This window comes from Megascapheus bottae, chromosome X (assembly GCF_031878675.1).
Source record: "Megascapheus bottae isolate mThoBot1 chromosome X, mThoBot2.hap1, whole genome shotgun sequence".
NCBI lineage: Eukaryota > Metazoa > Chordata > Mammalia > Rodentia > Geomyidae > Megascapheus > Megascapheus bottae.
This window is the reverse complement of record NC_143547.1, coordinates 43,230,587-43,253,559: the sequence shown is the minus strand read 5'-3', so window position 1 is coordinate 43,253,559 and position 22,973 is coordinate 43,230,587. Positions and strand designations below refer to the sequence as shown.

Genomic DNA, 22,973 nt, shown 5'->3' with positions numbered 1-22,973 from the left:
ATTCATCACAGGGAGGCAAAGCTGGCTCAACATACGCAAATCAATTAATATAATTCAACACATCATCATGAGCAAGGACAAAAATCACATGATTGTCACAATAGATGCGGAAAAGGCATTTGACAAGATCCAACACCCCTTGATGTTAAAAGCTCTGGAGAATCTAGGAATCCATGGAACATTCCTCAATATAATAAAGGCTGTGTATTACAAACCCACAGCTAGTATTATACTTAATGGCGAAAAGCTAAAGGCATTCCCTCTAAAATCAGGAACGAGACAAGGATGCCCACTCTCTCCACTACTCTTTAACATAGTATTAGAATTCCTAACCAGTGCAATAAAGCAAGAAGCAAGCATAAAGGGGATCCAAGTAGGGAAAGAGGAAATAAAACTATCCCACTTTGCAGACGACATGATTCTGTATTTAAAGAATCCTATCGACTCTATTCCCAAGCTCCTTGAGTTGATTCAAAACTTTGGAAGGGTAACAGGCTATAAAATTAACCCTCAAAAATCAACTGCCTTCCTCTACACCGACAGTGAGAGGAACGAGGCAACAATCAGGAAAGCAACTCCTTTCACAATAGCCTCAAAGAAAATAAAGTACCTAGGAATTAGCTTAACTAAGAATGTAAAGGACCTTTTTGATGAAAACTTTAAAACCCTAAAAAAGGAAATTAAAGCAGAACTAAGGAAATGGAAAATCTCCCATGCTCCTGGATTGGAAGAATCAACATTGTGAAAATGACAATCTTGCCAAGGGCTATCTACAAATTCAACGCAATACCCATCAATATCCCAATGGCATTCTTTAAAGAAGTAGAAGAGGCAATCCAAAATTTCATATGGAATAATAAAAGACCCCGTATACCAAAAACACTTCTTAGCAGAAAGAACAGCGCCGGTTGAATTTCAATACCAAACTTTAGACTCTATTACAGAGCTATAATTCTCAAAACAGCTTGGTACTGGCACAAGAACAGGCCTGAAGACAAATGGAATAGAACTGAGGACCCAGATATTAAACCACAGATCTATGGTCACCTAATCTTTGACAAGGGAGCCAAAAAAATAGAATGGAAGAAAGATAGCCTCTTCAACAAGTTGTGCTGGCAGAACTGGTTAAGCACCTGTAGAAAACTAAAGCTGGATCCTTCTTTGTCACCCTGCACTAGAATTAACTCCAAATGGATCAAAGACCTGGAGGTAAAAGCTGACACAATGAAAACTTCACAAGAAGGAATAGGAAATACACTAGGCCTCCTTGGCACAGGTCGAAACTTTCTTAATAAGGACCAAGAATCACAACAAATCAGAGAAAGGCTGGATAAGTGGGACTGCATTAAACTGCAGAGCTTTTGTATGGCAAAGGACATAGCTAGTAAATTAATTAAGTAAAAAAATTTTAAAAATGACTTAGCTCCCGGAGAAATGGCTTATCATACCCATGTGTGAAATCCTTGTATCCAGTGCTTGTATCTTAGCCAGAGTATAACCAACAGGCCCTCCTGAACTTTATTGACAGTTTCCTCATTATTGCAAATACTCCTGAGCATTAGTCCTCATAAGATTATCTGGCCTGTGTCTACCTCTGTAGATAGGACCAGATAGACTTGTCTATTGTATTATCTTGGAGTAGTTAGTTCACCTTATTTGAACCTTTCTTTTATACTGTTTCTCAAGGTTGGGAACACTAAATGAGATGATAGGTTTGAAGTAGTTTTCTCAGTGCTTTGCCAGATGTAGGCCTCAGTTCATATTGGGTCACTTTCTCCTTTTTTAGGTTCAATAATAATAATAATTTAAAAAATACTCCGACCCAGTGTAATGAGGCAGGCCTACAAGCCCCGAACTTAGGAAGCTGAACAACTGGATCATGAGTTCAAAATCAGCCTCAGCTATCATAACAAGGACAGTCAGAACCATATAATCCAACAAAAATTCTTTGGCCAAAAACATAGTCCTTAAAGGTCAAAGATCACTGCTCTGACCTAACCTTCTGGCAGCCACCCACAGACGGCCTATTGCCATACAACACATAGGAGGAGTTTCCTTTTCCACCTGTGACCCTTGCTGGACCTTTTCTGGTGCTTTGGCCTGTTGTTCGTACACTGTAGTGTGAGTTTGGAATTCCTAGGAGAATACACAGACCCTGTGCATTCCACAGCTTGATGCTGAGAGTGTGTATTGTCAGCATGAGTCTGCAACAAATGAGCATTGTTACAACTTCTTTGGAGAAACTGGGACTTCCACTTGTACTGAACAGCATAGAACTTAATTAAATTTAATAGCCAAGCAGTATGAAGGCAGTCCTCTACCCCTGATAAAACCACTTTTTCAAACACTTGCTTTTCCCACCAAACCTTCCAGAACCACCCCTCAACCTCCCCCACCAACTCTCAGCTTTTACTGTGCTACAGTGCTTCAGGTTCAGATATTAAAGATGAGGAACTAAGGAATGGAAGAATTGGCTGAAGGACATGAGCACGGCTACTTTGCAGAAGGGAAAAAAAAAAGTGCTGATCTTAACCACCTTCACAGAACTATGTACTTACTTTATGAAAGAAAATGTTTGGGTAGGGGGAGGGAAAGTTGGAGAAAACCATGGAAAGGGGTATCAATGTTCAAGAACTAATGTACCCATTACCTGATGAATGTAAAGGTAAACCCTCTATATATCACCGCAACAATAAAATAAGAAAAAGTTGGAGTTTGCAATGTTTTTTTTGTATCTTCTTAACTTCAACTCATTCTTCTAAGACTTCGCATTTTGTTTTCAAATGCTATTAATAATGGTTTCAAATCAGGTTTTCTAATGAGTATAATTCAATTTTTATGTCTGGATATGTTACATTTTCTTAAATTTATAACTTAAAATTCATGAAAGCAATACATGTTCAAAATAAGTTCAAGTTATTCAGAAGTGTCAAAGAATAAACATAAAAGTCTTTCCTTCTCTCTTATTCACAGTTTTGCTGGTGTTAAAATTTCAGAGGGCATCTTTCCTGGGCATAAGTTAGTTTTTGTGCAAATGGCACAAGTAAGGTGCAGATAGGTTAACCAGTTACCCCAAAGTAACAGGGCAAATGACACAAAGCATTCAAATGATTTCACAGTAGTCTCTTGAGCCAAAATAACCGGAGACTAGAGTAAGAACCTAGACCTAAGACTCAACTCTAAATATATGAGAAAATATAGTATCAGCTTTTAGCCAAGCGTGGTGGCTCACATTTTTCATCCGAGCTGCTCTGGAAGTGGAGGAAGGGATCAGGTTTTGAGGCCAGCTTAGGCAAAAAGTTAGGAATTTCCCATATCAACAAACAAGCTGGTATATAATACAAACTTGTCATCCTAGCTATACATGAGGCATACAGTAGGAGGATCATAGTTCAGACCCTCCAAGTAAAAGAGTCTCTATTTGAAATAGAATTAAGCCAGGGAGTCATGGCTCAAATAGTAGAGCATTTACCTTTCAAATGAAAGGTCCTGAGTTCAAAACTGCAGTAATTTTATAGTAAGTTTATAGACTATCACATTTCTAGGTACTCAAAGTATCATGATAGCTCTAGCTGATCTTTAAGTAGGTTTTAAAATTCTAATATGGAAAAATATCTAATGTGGCTTTGATTCCTAACCTCCATGATGTGATATACTCTCCCACATCACTAGGAGCCCTGAATATTTAATAATACATATCTTGTTCAGTTGCTTCAAGCAAGATCAAGGCTTTGTCATTTCCAAAGGGCCTAATGAATTTTTCCAATAACAAATCAGCTTGTTTTTATTTCTTTTTTTTTATTGCCAGCCCTGGGCTTAAGCTCAGGGCCTGAGCACTGTCCTTGGACTTTCTCAAGGCTAGAGCTCTACGACTTGAGCTTTGGCACCATTTTCGGCTTTTTTTCTATGTATGTGGTACCGAGGAATCAAACCCAGGTCTTCATGCATGCTAGGCAAGCATGCTACCACTAGGCCAAACTCCTGGCACTAGCTTGTTTTTAATAGGTACGTAGTTTTCAGTTTGGGTTGTCAAACATACTGTATGAGTCATACATTGTACTGAACAAAAAAAAAATCAATTTGTAAAATCCAGGCACAGTGGCTCATGACTACAGCTACTCAGGAGGCTGAGATCTGAGGATCAAGGTTCAAAGCCAGCCAGGACACAAAAGGACTTGAAACTCTTATCTCCAATTAACATCTAGAAAACGGGAAACTGGGCTTGGCTCAAGGGTAGGGCAGTAGCCTTGAGCTGAAGAGATCAGGGACAGTGCCCAGGCTGAGTTCAAGCCCAATGACCCACAAAAAAGTCCATTTGTATTTTTTCTACCATTCCTTTCCACAAAAGACAGTAGAGATTTTGCATTTCAGTATAAAATGTGTTGCCACTATGTTTACCATTCAGCAAACTTTACCCACACTAAATCTCCTTGCCCAACTCCAGTTCCTCCTTCAATACTGTATTCTGCTATCTCCAACGAATCTTGTCTATATCTTCCTCAATGCCCCATATCCTAGTCCAGATTTGGATTTCTTCCTGTGCTCCCTTGGTATTATGTAAAAATCCCAATGAACTATCCGATTTGTTTGTGTCCACTGTGAGTTTGCTGACAGCAGGAATAGTGTGTCACTTATTTCTGCACAACTTGATTTGAAAATATGACAGGGTACTGAGGAAATGAGGAGTGATATGCCAGAAGATGAGAGGAACCGAAAACATTAGGAAGGAAATGAATGCACAAATGGAATAAAAGGAAGGGAGGAAAGGTGGGATAATTGTTATAAACAGAATTATATGCATTATAATCATTATATTAATATAATATATAATCCATATTACATTAATTAAATTAGTATTTGTAATCAATGTAGAACATTCTGGACAGACTGTCTAGAAACAAAACTGGAGACATTGCCACTGTATCATTGTTTTGTGTAGAGCTTTAAGTCAGAGTCTCACCCCTTTACTTGGCATTTTCACTTAAGGCTGCCATTCTACCACTGGAGCCACAGTTCCACTTCTGTCCTCAGGCAGTTAATTGGCAATAGGAGTGTCACTGACTTTCTTGCCAGGACTGGCTTCAATCTGCAATTCGCAGATCTCAGCCTCTTCAGTAGCTAGGCTTACAGGCATGAGGTACCAGTACTGAGCATTGCATCATTTTTATATGAGAATATCACCACAGACTGTTTATATATGCTAGCACTGTTACAGAAAGTTTCAGAACAAATTCTCAAAGTACTAAAACTATAGGCAAACTATGATTTTTCCATTTTACTCTGTAATAGTATTTCTAATCCAGGAGCCATTGGCTCATATCTATGATCTTATCTATTCAGGAGGCTGAGATCTGAGGATCATGGTTTGAAGCCAACCCGAGCACTAAAATCCATGAGACTCTTGTCTCCATTTAACCACCAGGAAACTGGAAATAGTGCTGTGGTTCAAGTGGTAGAGCACTAGCCTTGAGCTGAAGAGCTCAGGGATAGTACCTCGGCTCAGAGTTCAAGCACCATGATCAACAAAAAATATGATTTCTAAAACATAATGCAACATTTCATCCACACAGATCGTTCTATCTGTGCCAGGTGCCAAAATGGTAAGGAAGCATAGCGAGACATGAACTTAGTACTAAGGAGGAATCTAGAGAAGAGAAAGCCGTTGGAACTAGTATTTAGGACCCCCAAAGTCCAGTAAGGATAACAGATGTATCCCAAAAGCCCAATATTACTTTTTGTTGTGAAAACAATTACTGGAGTTAACTAATGTGGTAATGAAGATGATTATAGAGTTAATCAAGGACAATGTACTTATGGAAATTCCTTCTTTCTATCTTTCCTTTCTTTCTTCCTTCCATCCTCCCTTCCTTCCCTGCTGTCCTAGGGCTTGAACTCAAGGCCTAGACCCCATCTTTAGCTTTTCTGCTTAAGGGTTGAGCTCTACCACTTGAGCCATAGCTCCACTTCTGGATTTTTGCTGGATAGTTAATTGGAGTCTCAGGGTCTTTCCTTCCCAGGCTGGCTTCAAGCTTTGTTCCTCTATATTCAGACTCGCTGGTAGTACCTAGTAGCACCTAGTATATATAAGCACCATTGCCCAGCTCTTCCTTCCTTACTTTTTCTTTTTTCTTTCTTTCCTTCTTCCCTTTCTTTTAATTTAATGTATCAAAAATGGTTAGTAAGGTAAGAGCAACTCGCCACAAGTCTGAGGGTTGTGAGTTTTGCATATGACCCAGAGAATATAGATCAGCAGCTGAATAGAGGTGGAGGGAGAGCACATGAAGACCACATAAAATGCCTAGAGAACATCATGTCCAGACAGCCAGAGCCAAAAAACTTCTGTCCTAGCTGGAGGAAATTAACACAAATTGCCAAAGGCTTAAGAAATTGGTTCTGGTTCAGCAAATCTCATCTTCTGTGTACTGAGGAGGCTCTTTCTTTGACCAAATGACGCTGGAATCACTTGGGCTGGCAAGGCCAGCTGTGGAACTGACAGCTGTTTTCTCTCTCCTCCTCCCACTTGGAGGAAGATGTATGCTTATATAACCTCTCCACCCACTTGCCCCAGTCCCTTAGGAGTGCAGTCTGAAGTACAGGCAAGGTTATGAGCTGTGTGGGCAGAAAAGAGATGCCTCTGTCATCAGGAAATGGAACCTCAGCCTGAAGCAATATACTATGGTCCCTTCCTTGCAAGGTCACTTGGACAAAAGTTAACTAACTGTTCACTAGGATGTAAAGAGAAGAGATGATAAAGTCCACAACAATTTAGAAAACTCTAATGGAAGATAACAGTATGTACAAAATTCAAATTCAGTACTTTTTATGGTTTTGGTGTGGAAGAGGAGTTGGGGTTAGAACCCAGGAACTCACACATGCAAAGCAAGCATTTTACCAGTAAGCTACTTCCTGCCACCAGCATGAAGTCAAATGTAGGGAAAAGGGAGATGCACTGTTTAGCAATAGTCCAAAAATCCAAGACATGTGAGGTCACTGGCTCTCCATCCCTAATTCAAGTAATATTGCTTTATTGCTCTTTTTCTTTGGTCAGATTTTGAAGGCCAAAGCAAATGATCCTGCAACCCACTCAACAATAAATCAGAGAAGTTAATTCATCTAGTGTTCATAAACACTATAAAGTTTATGCCTATAATCCTAGCTACTCAAAAATTTGACACATCAGAAGATCCCCATAAAGTTTAACATCACCTCCAACTTACACAGAATACGAGCCTTGAGCCAATTTACCAGGAGGCTGAGATATGAAGATCATGATTGGAAAGCAGTCCAGGTAGGAAAGTCTATGAGACTCTTATCTCCAATTAACCACTGAAAAAAACTGGAAGTATAACTGTGACTCAAAGTGGTAGAGCACCAGCCTTGAGCAAAAGATCTTAGGGTCAATCCCCAGGCCTTAACTTCAAGCCCCATAACCCACCAAAACAAAAGGAAAAACAAAAACAGAACACTTGGGGTGTGTGTGTGTGTGTGTGTGTGTGTGTGTGTGTGTAATGGGGTTTGAACTCAGGGACTGAGCACTGTCCTTTAGGTTTTTTACTCAAGCTTGGCACTCTACCACTAAACCACCGCTCCATTTCCAGCTTTTTGCTGGTTAACTAGAGATAGTCTCAGGGACTTTCTTGCCCAAGTATGGCTTTGAATCACAGTTCTTAGATCTTAACCTCCTTAGTAGCTAGGATTATAAGAACTCACCAGTACTCAACTAGGAAGCTATTTTAAATTCCAATAGAACTATTTCACAGAAATGGAAATTGTGCCCTGGTACTAAGCTTGTGTGACACATGATCTCATTTAATCTTCATCTCCACTCTGTGCAGTAGGTATGAGTATGATGCACATTTTACAAAATTATTTCACATGACTCCTCCAGGTGAAATCATTTACTCCATGACACAGAATTAGTTAACAGTGCAATGTTTCAGTTTAATTCTAATGTCTATGAACTGAGATAGTGCTCAGATGACTTCATGTACTACTGCATTGTGAGATGAGCCCATGGAACCCAACTACTTGTGTTCAGTCCAAGTTCTACTCCTTCTAATGCATGCTGGGCAAAAGTTCTATAGGCTGCCTGGATCTTAGGTTTCTTCTGTGATGGTTCTTGGTTTGACTTTGTGTTTCTTTGTATAAAGTAGGGATACACTGAAATGCCCTCTCATCAAAAAGTAATTTCAAGACTTAAACGAACAATTATCTGGATTGCTGACATGAAAAGAACACTATGTGAAAATGCCACAAATAAGAAATACACATGCGTGGATAGAATCCTGCAGTTAGAAGAGGTCATGAGTCACATCCAGCCCAGTGTGCAGCTTCCGGGAATCACTGGGCTTGTGTTATCACACAGTGACAAATGCAGCTTGGAAAGATCTCCAGGGACAGCACGGCTACTAGTTCTCCCTGCCATCGCAGAGCACTGAAATGCTATTTGATGTAGCATGGACTTCCTCAACTTAAAGTTCAGTCTTTTCTATGTTAATTTGGCCCCAAAAGCAAACATTAACACCATGTTTAATGAGTATGGCAATGTGGAAAATGGAATCACAGGAGAACAACTAACTTGAATAGAGTATGTGTGTGTGTGTGTATGTGTGTGTGTGTGTCTATGTGTGTATCTACACATGTGCACACATGCACCCCCATGTACATGCAGCAGTATTGGGACTTGAATCAGAGATCATCTCGGCATTTTTACTTAAAGCTGGCACTGTACCACTTTGAGCCACAGCTCCAATTCCAGTTTTCTGTTGGTTAATTGGAGATAAAGAGTCCCAAGGACTGTCCTGGTTGGGCCGGCTTCCTAAGAAGTTAGAATTACAGGTGCGAGACACCAGCACACTGTTTGGAAAGCAGCTTTCATTTCAAGAGAGCAGGAGTACCACCCTGCCCCCATCTCCTTCCAATTCCACTTCTAGAATGCTAAAGACCTAGGACAAGAAGGAATCTGAGGTTCTAGTATTCTTTGTAAACATAAAGAGGATTCCTTCATCCCTACTGCTGCAGCACTGTTTCCTAGGAAACAAAAAACATCAGATGAAGAGATCATACAGCCCCTCCTCATTCATAACTTCTCCAAGATCCTGTCAAGTAAGAGTCAGAGTAGCAGTGAGCAGTTATCTACCATTATATATGAGGCACTGGCACTAGGTTAGAGAGAAAGAGAAAGGGAGAAAGAGAGGAGTAGAAAAGAGGAATGAAAGGAAGGAGAGAGGGAGGGAGGGAGGGAGGGAGGAAGGAAGGGAGGGAGGGAGGGAGGGAGGGAGGGAGGGAGGAAGGAAGGAAGGAAGGAAGGAAGGAAGGAAGGAAGGAAGGAAGGAAGGAAGGAAGGAAGGAAGGAAGGAAGGAAGGGGTTGAGTTCAAGCCTAGATCTCCTGGTCCCATTCCTCATTTCATTATCCCTCTAGGTATCCATCTGTCTTTTTTTCCAGTTTTCCCTGTTCCCAACTCACCCAGGTGCTAATAGGACATGGCAGTTCCACTAGGTACAGAATTCATTTTACTTCCTTAGTAGTTGAGCTACACCATATGACTTATTTGGGCCAGTGGAATTTGTGAGAAAGTGATGGTATGTCAGCTTTAAGTCTGGCTGGACAAGACTTCATCTGTCTCTGTTCACCCATTATGCATTGCTGCCATTATCATGAAAAGAATAGATTTCATGTAACTCCCCGAGAGACACATGGAGCAGACCTAACTACAAGCCCTATCTCAATCAAAACACAGTTATAAGATCTAGAATTAAATGCTTATTATTTTCTTTGTCTTTCTTTCTTTGTGTGTGTGTGTGTGTGTGTGTGTGTGTGTGTGTGTGCACATGCATGTGCGCATGCCTATTCTTGAGCTTGAACTCAGGGCCTGGGTGCTTTCCCTTAGTCTTTATACTCAAGACTGGTGCTCTACCACTTGAACTCCAACTCCACCTCCAGTTTTGATTGATTGTAGTAAGAATCTTAACAGACTTTCCTGTGTAGGCTGCCTCTGGATCCCAATACTCAGATGGCATCATCTAGGTAGCTGGGATTACAAACATAAGCCAACAGCACCTGACATGCAACTGATTTTTTTTGAAATCCTAATTTTTTTAAGATTATGCATGCTCCTCTTTCCCACAGTTCTAGGGATCCTAGGTGTGAGAAAAGCATCTTATTTTTTATTGTTGGGGTAATGTATAGAGGGGTTACAGTTATATTCATCAGGTAGTGGGCCCATGCTTTGTTATATTGTCCGTCATATCATAGCTAGCAAGTAATGCAAGGTTTTCTTGGACTCCCCACAAAATATTTTGTGGCCATGATAAATGCCTTAAAGGACTAAAATCTGGAGCTGAAATTAAATTGTCAGATATATTAGCAGTTAACTTTATCTGCCAATATTTTCCTATTATCTGCCTTGACCTCAAACATCAGCAGATCTAAACATCCATGACACAGCTTCCTTATCTGCAAAATAAGATGACAGTAATGCCTGAATCAAAGCATTAATGTAAGCCTACAAATAGATGATATATAGTAAATATCTGTATATATATATATATATATACTGATGTTGATAAGCATTACAATGATATTATAATGTTCATAGTGATGACTTGGTACCTTCTTTAACATAGTCAAGCAAAGGAAAGAAAATGTTCTCAAAACAGTATACTAGGGGCCGGGAGTTTGGCCTAGTGGTTAAAGTGCTTGTCTAGCATGCACGAAGACCCGGGTTCGATTCCTTGGTACCACATACATAGAAAAAGCTGGAAGTGGTGCTGAGGCTCAAGTGGTAGAGTTCTAGACTCGAGAAAGTCCAAGGACAGTGTTCAGGCCCTGAGCTCAAGCCCAGGACTGGCACAGAAAAAAAAAAAAAAACAGTATACTAGGCAGGGATTTTGGCCTAGTGATAGAATGCTTGCCTAGCATGCATGAAGATTAGGGTTTGATTCCTTGGTACCACATACATAGAAAAAAAGCTGGAAGTGGTGCTGTGGCTCAAGCGGTAGGGCTCTAACCTTGAGAAAGCTCAAGGACAGTGCTCAGGCCCTGAGTTCAAGCCCCAGGACTGGCAAAAAAAGGAAAAAAAAGAATAAAAAAAAGTATACTAAAACATTTCCTTGAATAATAAATTCTTGTTTCTGGAGTTTTACTCTGAAGTGGAGAGCACATAGCTAGAATGACTACTGAGTTCAATCCTCAATGCGCGCGCATGTGCGCGCGCGCGCACGCGCACACACACACACACACACACACACACATACACACACAAAGAAAAATTTCTGTGTGGGATTTAAAGCTTTTTTCCCTTCTTGCCTAAGACTTCTAACAACTCTTCCCTAAATACCAAAGGATATAAGAAGCAAAAAAGTATATTGTATCTCTCAAAAACACAAAAACTGCACAAAAAAACTAAACAAAATATCTCTGAAGCTGCACCAATGGCTCACACCTGTAATCCTAGCTACTCGAGACATTGAGATCTGAGGACACCAAGTCAAAGCCAGCCCAGACAATAAAATCTGTCAGATGCTTATCTCTGATTAACCACCAGAAAAGGGAAGTGGTGCTGTGGCTCAAAGTAGTAGAGTGTTAGTGTGTTAGCCTTGAGCTGAAGAGCTCAGGGATAACACTTAGGCCCAGAGTTCATGCCCCAAGACCAACAAAAAAAACTCTGGGTAGCTGAGCATTTTCATATATACCTGTAATGAAGCACATATATTGACATACTTCAAGGCTAGCCTGGGCTGCATAGTGAGGCCGCGTCTCAAAAACAAAACAAAATAAAATCACGGACCATGCTGTCTTGAGGTGACTGCCAATTCCAAGGGGGCATAATTCACAAAAAATCTGGTATCAAAAGATATACATTCTCCAGGACTCTTGTATCTGCTGAACATACAAGATAGTATCAGTTACAAGAACAGAATACAGTTGGGCACTGGTATCTCATGCCTGTAGTTCTAGCTACTAAGTAGGCTAAGCTTTGAGGATTGTGGTTCGAAGCCAATCTGGACAGGAAAGTCTGTGACTCTTATCTAGATTTAAAAACACTGAAAATCTGGAAGTGGAGCTGCTCAAATGGTAGAGCACTTGCCTTGAGCAAAAAAGCTCAGAGACCATACCCAGTCCATGAGCTTAAGTCTCACAACTGGTAAATATACATACACATACACACACACACACACACACACACACACACTATAGCGTCCATCAATATCTGGTTTGGATAAAATACAAGTAAATAAAACATTGCATTAACTAAGATGTCTGCATATCTATTGGCTCAGAGACCTTTTTTTTAATTAGAAATACACTCACTGGCTTTGGAATGACAGTGTAAAAAATCTTGCTAAGTTCTTATTTTGGTTTGTACTTGTTCTAACTTTAGAAGTACTTAAAGCAAGTAGGACACTTCAGCATGTTCAGATTATTGAACAGCTGATTCCCTCTGAAGTGTTAAATTAAGGTCATGACTTTTGGCCTACAAGGTTAATCTTAGCAATATCCTGCTAACTAATGTTTCAAATCTACTCATAAAAGCGTAAGTGATTCAAATCAAGCTAATGGAATTCTGTCCAAAATAACATAACTATGGAATTTGTTTGAAGGAAAGTGAGGTAACATCTGAGGAGGAGTTAGGTAACTTGGATTCTGGTCCTATTTCACTCACTGATAAACTAGTACCCCTGAGGCAATGATGTTACTTTAGTTCATTCATTCATTTTGTCATTCATGGTGCTTTTCCTCAGTTATTTTGCTCAAGGCTAGTACTCTATCACTTTAAGGTACGCCTCCAGTTCTGGTTTTCTGGTGGTTAGCTGAAGATAAGAGTCTCGGGGACTTTCCTTCCCTAGCCAGCTTGTAACCACCATCCTCAGATCTGAACCTCCTGAGTAGCTAGGATTACAAGCCTGAGCCACTGGCACCTGGCAACACGTTACTTTCTAAGGTTCAGTTTCCTCATCTAAGAATGAGGTTAGAATAAGAACTTGGAAGGTAGTTTCTGGTATTAAACACAAACTACAATATAAATGGAGAGCAGTAAGTCAGACTGAGTAAAATGTCAATGCTACTGTGTAGAAAAGACTATAAATGAATAGTAAACACAAACTCGCTTATTTCTGTAAAATTATTAAATGTAATAACATGTTTAGACTATATGGCCCAAGAACTATTTCCATGTACATTCATAAAGTGCTCAAGTCTGCTAGATCACCAAATATGATTCAGCGAGCACAACGGCAGGAGTTGGAGAAATGTGTAGCTTTAACTCTGTCACTAGCTCCTGGAGAACCTTCAAGGGGTCCCTTTACTGTCACTGCTCCTTTAGTAATCACACATAGGAAAACAGGATGCTATAGAAACACCCTCTCCCCTGTGGTTATTATACTGAAGTGCTACAAACAAACAGAATTGTTGTCTTATGAATTTGAACTATATTCCATAGATTGTTGATTAGGATGCAACATCTCAAAAGGCCATAATGAGAATCACTGTTCACAGCCACCTTCCTATTTCTTCAAGCAGGCACACTACTGATAGTCTAGGGAAAGTAAGCACTCCCCTGAGCCAAGTTTTAGTATTTGCATTTCTCTCTACCAATTACTGCCCTAAAAGTTGACCCACAACTCAACTGTTGCCAACTGAGGTACAAGGACAGGACTGCTGATGGCTTTAGGAAGACAATTTTCTTTCTTCCTTCCTGGGATGCTGACTTTTGACAATGTGAGACACTGTGGCAGCCATGTGAGGAGCTTGAGGTAATGAGGCCATTGAACCAACCTTGGAATTGACTGCTCTCTGATACCCTTCAGTGAAAATTTCTTCCATGGTTCATTTCTATGTCAATTTGGCTAGGTAACCATGCTTAAATATCCCACCAAATCCTAGTCTAGGGGGGTTACAATGGAGGTAAGTTTTGTATTGGTCTAGCAATAAAATCAGTTCACTTTGATTAAAGCTATTTGCCTGTACAGAATTGTGAAGGGCTTCATCCAGTCAGTCAAAGGTTTAAGACATAAAAAGCCTAAATTACTCAAGAAAAAGAGGACACCTTCAGACCTGACCTGAGCTCTTCCCCAGCTAGGTTGCTAGCATGCACTAAAGCCTACAATCATGTGAGCCAATTCCTTAAATCTATCTCTATCTCTGTCTCTGTCTCTGTCTCTGTCTCTGTCTCTCTCTGCCTGTCTCTGTCTCTGTCTCTCTGTCTCTGTGTGTGTGTGTGTGTGTGTCTCTCTCTCTCTCTCTCACACACACACACACACACACACATACACTTTTTAACATAGGATACCATGACACCCTGACGAACCTCTTAACAGGTTGAAACTGCTGTTAAGTCAAAGTAAAATTATTCAATTTAACCTAGCAAACATCAAGGATTGTCAACACAAAGCCAGAGGTGGTAATGCACCCATGTAATTTCAGCTACTCAAGCTGAAGCAGGGCTGGAGTTCAATGCCTGGGCAACTTAACAAAACCTTGCCTCAAGAGTTAAAAATTAATTAATTAACAATTAGTGGGGGTAAGAGTATACACAGGTCAGCGGCAGAACATTTGTCTAAGATTCAAGAGATTCTGAGTTCACTCAAGTAGAGGGAAAAAAAGAGAGCCGGGAGACCGTGCTAACTACACAGGAGGCTGAGATCTGAACTCGCAGTTCAATGCCATCCAGGGCAGAAACATCCATGAGCTTTCTACCTCAAATTACATGCGAAAAATGACAGAAGAGAAGCTGTGGCCCAAGTGGTATGGTGCTAATCCTGAGCCATAAAACATGCTGGGACAGCACCCAGGCCCTGAGTTTAAGTCCTGGATGTGCCACCCAAATAAAAAAAGAAAAAGAAAGAGGTGAACAACATAGCACAATAGTAAGCACATCGTGTCTCACGTGGCAATCCCTGGCTGAAGGGAGTGCTAGTTCATTAGAACTACCCAGCATTACAAAAGAACAGTTTTTATATTTGGGATATTGCTATGTCTGGAAAACTGTCCTCATTCAAAATCTGTAATATTCTCTCTATTGGATGCCTATTGCTTTCACACCATGGTAAAGTTGAAGAATTATTCATTTGAATCATCATATATCAGAGTCTTGGGGTTTGAACTCAGGGCCCAGGCACTGATTGTCTCTGAGCTTCTTCTGCTCAAGGCTAGCACTCCACCACTTGAGCCACAGTACCACTTCTGTTTATGTACTACTGAGAAATCAAACACAGGGCTTCATGCATGCTAAGCAAGCACTCTACCTCTAAACCACATTTTCATCCCCACATCAGAGGTGATTTTCACAAACATCCTGTTTGCTCTATTTCTCTGGAGACCTAATGTATGATGCATTCTAATATTAGGAATGATTTGGGCTGCAAGTTAATAAAAAGCCCAACTGATTCATTCAGTCCCATCCTGACCATTCATTAGTCTTCTTGAATGTCTAACTGCTCTACAGAGTCATTAGAAAGTTTCCAGTTATCTCTATATACTGGGCTTTCTTTGGTTTGTTTGTTTTTTTTTTTTTCATGAAAAGAAGCAATGAAAAGTTTGGGAAAATCGAAATATAAATAAATTTTAAGAGAATTTCAAATTAGCAAGATTAGGCCATTTAAATTGTAAGATTTTCTGGTGTATAGCTGGAACAAAGTAGTAAAACCAAAGGAGAGTACACCAGTCAAGATAAAATGGGCTTTGGAATTGAAGAGACCCAGACAAATGTGGGTTTAAATACTAGCGATGTCATTTTGTAGCCTGTGTGGATCCTAGGTAATTTTTTTTTGTTCTGAGGTCTGGTTTCCTCACTGGTCAAATAAATGATAGCTGCCCTACACTCACCTGCCCATAAAATAAACATTATATTCACCAGAGGTGGTTGCTTGAACTTACAGCTCATTAAAATTACACAAATCTTAAAATTCAATACCTCAGGTCACACTAGAAACTTTTCAAGTGTGTGTTTCTGAATGATCATCACATAGCTTTGCTTTGTTAACACTTTGACTAACTCATTATCCATTCTTATGCACTGACATATCATGGGCATCTAAACACCCTGGAAATTCTGAAGGTCAAGGTCAATTTCTTGCAAAGTGATAATGGATGAATCTGTTGCTTCTGCCCTATCTCCAGGGCACACTCTGGCCTTTAGACTCTCCTAGTCAGACTTGTGCTTTGTACCACCTTCTGTATTTTTTTTTCAGCCACATCATTTTCTTGAAGTCCTTCCATGATCTCTGTGCATGGAGATGAAACAGCAAAACTAACAAGCCTCTGCTGTCAATGGCCTCTTCCCTGCCATCTGTTGGGTGAGAAGAGTGTATCATAGCCTCTGCACCAGCTCTAACTCTCCAAGAAGTGGGTTAAATGCAAGCTCAGATGTCTTAGTCAGACAACTTGGCCGTGGTCCCACCAGAAACCACACAAAGGCCCAATTCACTGCTGTTCCTTTCTGGCAAAGGCATCCTTGAAAAAGAACTGAAAACATCATACTGTGGGCAACTTTGACAAGACTCAAAAAATATGAATCAAAGGGTACAAATACTCTCCCTGTCATGTGTCTAGAGGAGATGACTGAGTCTTTATTCTGCCACCTCTAATGGACAGTCCAGCATTCTACACTGTAGGATGAAAGACCCATTATGAACAGAGCTGGACTAAGCCCTGTTTGTCCTCCTGTATCTCGGGTCTGGGTGGGGGTAGGGATGTTGCATAGTGGTGAGAAGGGAGATCATGCTGAAGTGGCAAGGAAAGTACTCACAAGGAAGGTAAGGAAGTTTCAAACTTTGCACGGGATGGAGTTAGCAGGTACAAGTGTACACTGGGTGGACGAGAAACTTGAAGTCCAGTAGATAAGAAAGTAGGAAGACAGGAGGCTAAGATCTGAGGATTATAGTTTGAAGACAGCTGAGGGAGGAAAGTCTGTGAAACTCTTATCTCCAAGTAACCACCAAAAAGCCAGAAGTGGAGTTGTGGCTCAAGTGGTAGAGTGCAAGCTGTGAGTAATATAAAAACTTAGGGACTGTGCTCAAGCCCTGAGTTCAGGCCTAAGAACTGGCACCAGAACTCCCCCCTCTACAAAAAAAGAAAACATTAGGAAAAATATATAAAAAGAAGTCTTCCCTGATATCTCTACCCATCACAAATTAGTATATACATTAACTCTAACATGTGTCAACACTCATGAAGTCATAGCTTTAAAAATGTGGATATAAATCCTGGCTGTATCTGTCACAGTAAAATGAATTTAATAAGAATAACCAAAAAGATTTCAGACTAGATTGGTCACTATTAATCCTAACAGTGAGATGTAAAGATGTGGCTAATGAAAGGTATAAGACTAAATGTGGGTGGGGGAGTAAAAGAAGAAGAAAAATATAGAGGTGCTAGTATTTTCACACTGCAAGCAACAGTCTAAAGTTGATGGAGCCTGTAATCCTAACTACTCAGGAATCTGAGTATCATGGTTCAAAAGCTAGCTTGGGCATGAAAGTCCATAAAACTCTTTTCTCCAATTAGCCACCAGAAAACCAGAAGTGGTGTTGTGGCTCAAACTGGTAGAATGCTAGACTGGAGTTAAAGAGCTCAGAAATAGTGTCCAGGCTAAGAGTTCAAGCCCGATGACCAACAAAAAAGAAATTGATGGTGTGGGCTGGAGGAGGAGCTCAGTGGTAGAGCTCTTGCCAAGCATGTGTGAGGTCCTGGGTTATAGCCCCAGCACTGTAATAAAAGGTGTGGACCGAGGCCAGACCTGGACTAAAAACAACAAAAAAAAATCAAGACACTATCTGAAAAACAACTAAAGCAAAAAAGGGGCTTTAGGGGTGGCTCAAGTAGTAGAAAATCATCATAGCACACATGAGGCCCTGACTTCAAGCCCCAGTATTGACAAAAAATTTCCATAATTGAAAGTCATAAATTGTCATAATTTTCCAAAATTGAAAGTAGGAAAGTAAGCAGGAAGTACAATCCATGACTTATATTTGTAGAATGAAGAATGGAATCTCTAAAGTTTAAGCAATATAAAGCGCTTTTAAAATAGTACTATCGGTTTATTTTTTATTTGTTTGCTTGTTTTCCTCTATCTCTTCCAATACTAGTGATTAAACCCAGAGTACTTGCTAGGCAAGTACATTAATATCAACCTGCATTCCATCCACTATTATATTTGTTTTATTATTTTTTACCAGTCACAGGCCTGAGCACAATCCTTTGACAATTTTTGCTCAAGGCTAGCGCTCTTCCACTTGAGCCACAGCACCACTTCCAGCTTTTTCTGAGTATATGGTACTGAGGAATCAAACCCAGGGCCTCATGTATGCTAGGTGAGTACTGTATCACTACATTATACTACATTACACTCCTGGCCCCCATCATTATATTTTAAAATAAATGTGTTATATAGTTTCAATTTATAGAATGAAAAAAATCTATGCCACTGGTTTCAAAAATGAAGGTTGTGAAATAGGATTAGTTTGATGAAACTGTAAGTCACACATCAAAACATAAACTATATGTCAAGTTAAATGTAAACAGTGTTTGGGAAGAAAACTAGTAGGAGGGGGGCATAAAAGGAAAGGTACTATGGAACAATTGTTATAAAAGCACTTTACAGATAGATATGAAAACAGAGTAATGATCCCCAACAATATTCTATTCTTTTAAATTTTTTGCCAGTCCTGGGGCTTGAACTCAGGACCTAGCACTGTCCTTGAGCTTTCTTAAGGCTATTCCTCTACCACTTGACCCACAGCACCACTTCTAGCTTTTTCTATGGATGTGGTACCAAGGAATCGAACCCATGTCTTTGTGCATGCTAGGCAAGCACACTACCACTAGGCCAAACTCCTGGTCGCCCCCCCCCCCACACACAGTAGATTTAAAGGAGTAGGAAGGGCAAGAAAAATCAATCAATAGATGAGGGATAATTTGGTCAAGGTACACTAGACAGAAACACACAATGAAATCTCTTTGTAGCATTAAAATAATAAAAGCAAGCCAGTAGTGACCCACCCCTATAATCCTAGCTAATTAGAAGACTGAGACCCGAACAACTAAGGTACAAGCCAGACAAACAAAAATCTACAAGACTCCATCTCCAAAATAACTAGTAAAATGTTGGGCTAGAGGCATAGCTCAAGTACTAGAACATCAGGCATGAGTGAAAAAGCTGAAAAAGCATGACAGTCTGAGTTCAAGCCCTGAAAACAGCATACCAGCATTCATTCTCTCCCTGCCCCCTCCCCGCCTCTCTCTCCCTCCCCCTCTCCTTCTCCCCCTCTCCCTCCTCCTCTCTTTCTGTTCCTCTTCCTCTCCCTCCCCTCCCCCTCACTTTCTCTTTCTCTCCCTCTCACTCTCCCCCTCTCTGTAACACACACACACACACACACACACACACACACACACACACACACACACTTTTTGTTAAAAACCAAAAGGTATTTGAAGTACTATTTTTTTTTAAATCCAACTTCATGGCATGCATAATTCAATTTTCCATACAACAGTTGGTAAAACTTACCCTTGGGTTTCAGAACAAGAAAGTGGTTCCTAAATTCTTTTTGTTTTGGTTTGGTTTGGTTTGGTGCCAGCACTGGAGCTTTAACTTAGGGCCCAGGCACAGTCACTGAGCTACCATTAGCTTACCAATAGCCACAGATCCATTTGTAGCTTTCAGGTGGTTAATTGGAGAGTCCAATAAGACTTTACAACCCAGGCTGGCTTCAAATCAAGATCCTCAAATCTCAGCTTCATGAATATCTAAGAGTAAAAGCATGATCCACCAGTCCCTAGCCCAAATTCTATTTTAAAAGAAATCCCTGTCCAGGCACCAATGGCTCAAGCCTATAACCCTAGCTAATCAGGTGGTGGAGGTCTGTGGATCATGGTCCAAGCCATCCCAAGAAGGAAAGTCTGTGAAACTTATTTCCAATTAACCAGAGAAGGGGAAGCTGTGGCTCAAGTGGTAGAGCACTAGTCTTGAGTGAAAAAGGTAAGGGAAAGCAACAAAGCCCTGATTCCAAGCCCCAGTACCAGAATAAAAGAAAAGAGAAAAGAAAATAAAATGACAACAAAATGAAAAGAAATAAAATGCAATACACCAAAATGGAAAGAGAAAAGTAATCTGCACATCCACTAAGAAATCCAAGGGAATGGGTCCTGGCTGGAGGATGGATTAGAGACCCTAGGCAAAGAGTTTCTCCGTGAACAAGAAACTGCTGGTGGTTTGACCCCTGAGAGATCATGTGTGTCCTGATACCATGCTTGGGAAGCCATCCTCCTGAGAGCCATCTGGGAATCCTGGGAGAACAGAAGTCAGTGTCCATAGCATCACAGAATGGCTGATCCAGAGAGAACTGCTGCCTTTGGGCAATGACTCTATTACAAAACAGTCTTTTAGATGAATGGTAAGTCAGACCTGTCCACTCAGACCCAGACACTCAATTCACACTAACAACACAGTTGACTGGCCTGCAAATGGACCCTGCATGAACCCACCTACAGACTAAAACAGGGGCTTGAACTCACAACCTTATGCTCTCTTTTGGCTTTCTTCCTCATGAATGATGTTCTACCACTTGAACCATGTCTCCAGTGAAAATGTAAAATTAATTTCAATAGCATTTTGAACCCAATTCACTATCACTTGGTGTTTGCATGGAGGATTTTTCTCTCCTTAGGGTCCACCACAGTGCACAGATGCTCAAGAACTTCGAATGGCACAGTATTTGCATATAACCTAGGCACCAACTGTTACATATTTTAAATGTTCTCTAGAATGGTTATAATAATGAATACAATGTAAATGTTACATAAGTAATTGTTGTACTGCACTATTCAGGGAATAGAGACAAGCATACACATACACTTCCTTTTAGCTTTGGAATTTATTCTGATGGTACTGGGATTTGATCTCAGGATCCTATGTTTATTAGGCAAACTACTACTTACACCATACAACCAGCCCTCAGACACAATTCCTTCTGAATGTTTTCTCTCTATATTTGGTTGAATCCTTGGATGCAGATCACATGACTATCCAGGACTAACTGTATATCAAAAATATTAACAATTCAAAATGTATGAAGGATATATTTTACATTGTTCATACTTTTTTGAAATCCAAGGTATGTCTTAATATTCAGCACAGTGAATTGGAAAATTTAGAATTAACTCACTTTTAGTATTCAATAGGTACACAATTAGGTAATTACCTTTAGATTCTTAAACCAAGTTAAACATCAGATTGGGAATTATTTGTTTTCTGTTCTTTTTATACACATAAGATTACTCAGACCAATACAACAGTGATCCTCACTAGACACTATGTTGTAAATGAACTTTACAACTGGGGGGGGGATTTGGGGGAGGGAAATGGGAGAAAATGAGAGAGGGGGTAACACATGAAAAACCGATGTACCTTACTTATATAACTGGAACACCTCTGTACCTCGCCTTTATAATAAAATAAAAATACAAAATAAAAAATTACTGAGACCATGGTGATAGTACCTTATAAGTGAAATGGGACCTAGAATTACAAATAGGAATGAATTTCAAAAGCTCTGCCACTCCCTGACTGAGTGACCTTAGTTATTGCATCTTTCAACCATCATACCTTCAATGTTAGTAGGAAATAAAGCCTCTATTCCTCAGTGTTGTTCTAAAGTTTAAGAATGGAAACAGAGCTGTGGCTCAAGTAGTAAAGCATCAGCCTTGGTATAAAAGAACATTGAGGGGGGGACACTGTCCAAGCCCCGCTACCAGCAAAAAAATATATAATTATAAATTATAAATAATACATAAATCCATGGTGGTTCACATCTGTACTCACAGCTACTCAGAGAACTGAGATCTGCGGATTGAATATCAAAGCCAGCTGGGGAAGAAAAGCCTGTGAGATTCTTATATTCAATTAACCAGCAAAAAAAAAAAAAAAAAACAACTAGAAGTCGAACTATTGCTCAAGTGGCAGAGTGACAGCTTTGAGAAAAAAAAAAGCTCAATCACTAAAGCACTGAGTTCAGACCCCAGTGTTGGCACCAAAAAGAGACACACCGAAACAGAAACAAAGAAACAGATAATATGAACCCATGCTTGGCACAGGTGATTCACACCTGTAATCATAGTTACTCAGACAACTGAGATCTGAGCATTGAGGTTCAAAGCCAGCCTAGACAAGAAAATTTGTGAGATTCGTATCCCAATTTAACCACAAAAAAATCTAGAAGTGAGTCTGTGGTTCAAATGTAGAGCACCAGCCTTCAGCAGGAAAAAAAAAAACTTCACTTCCCAAATTTTGATGGTTAATTTGAAAATCTCCCAGACTTTCCTGTCCAGGCTGGTATCAAACTGGAATTCTCTGATCTCAGCCTCCTGAGTGGGGCTGTGGCTCAAGTGGTAGACTGTTAGACTTGAGCAAAAAGGCCAGGGATAGCACTCATGCCCTGAGTTCAAGCACCAGGACTGGCACCAAAAAAAAAAGTTAACCTACAAAATAGTTCTATGCTATTTTCTTTTATGTAATGGGTAAACGATAATCATGGTTAATTATAACTTTTGCTAATAAAAAAATTTTCATTTCCTCACTAATAAGGAAGAACACAAATCCCATTTTAACTAATAGGGAAAATATACCTTTGTAAAACCAATTTGTTCCTTCCGGAAATTTTCCAGGGGTTTGATCAGCAAATCACTGGCATTTTGTACCTATAGAGAATGAAACAAAAACATAAAATAATCTTAGGTTAAGAAGATTCTGGTACAAGTTTCCTTATTACTATGTCATTCTCTTTTAATACATAACCCTGCAAAATATTGACTGGAGATTGGAGTGTGGCTCAGTGAGAAGTCATGTACTCAATATGAGCAAGAACCTGGGTTCAATTCTAATTGAAAAAATAACCAGAATGCTCACTGGTGTTCTAGTTGACAAGGATCGTTATTGTTTATTTTCATGTTGTGGAGTTATTAATTAATAAATAT

At 40.0% G+C, this 22,973-nt stretch overlaps 1 protein-coding gene across 3 annotated transcripts in view; it reads right to left on the bottom strand.

Moving 5' to 3' along the window:
* The window catches only part of Ophn1 (oligophrenin 1), a 272,487-nt gene that overhangs the window by 145,445 nt on the left and 104,069 nt on the right, over positions 1-22,973 (bottom strand). For all 3 annotated transcript variants that reach the window (XM_090326862.1, XM_090326864.1, XM_090326863.1), the window contains exon 5: positions 22,626-22,697. In XM_090326862.1, the coding sequence (XP_090182988.1) occupies positions 22,626-22,697 (72 nt within the window). The remainder of the gene's footprint in view (positions 1-22,625; positions 22,698-22,973) is intronic.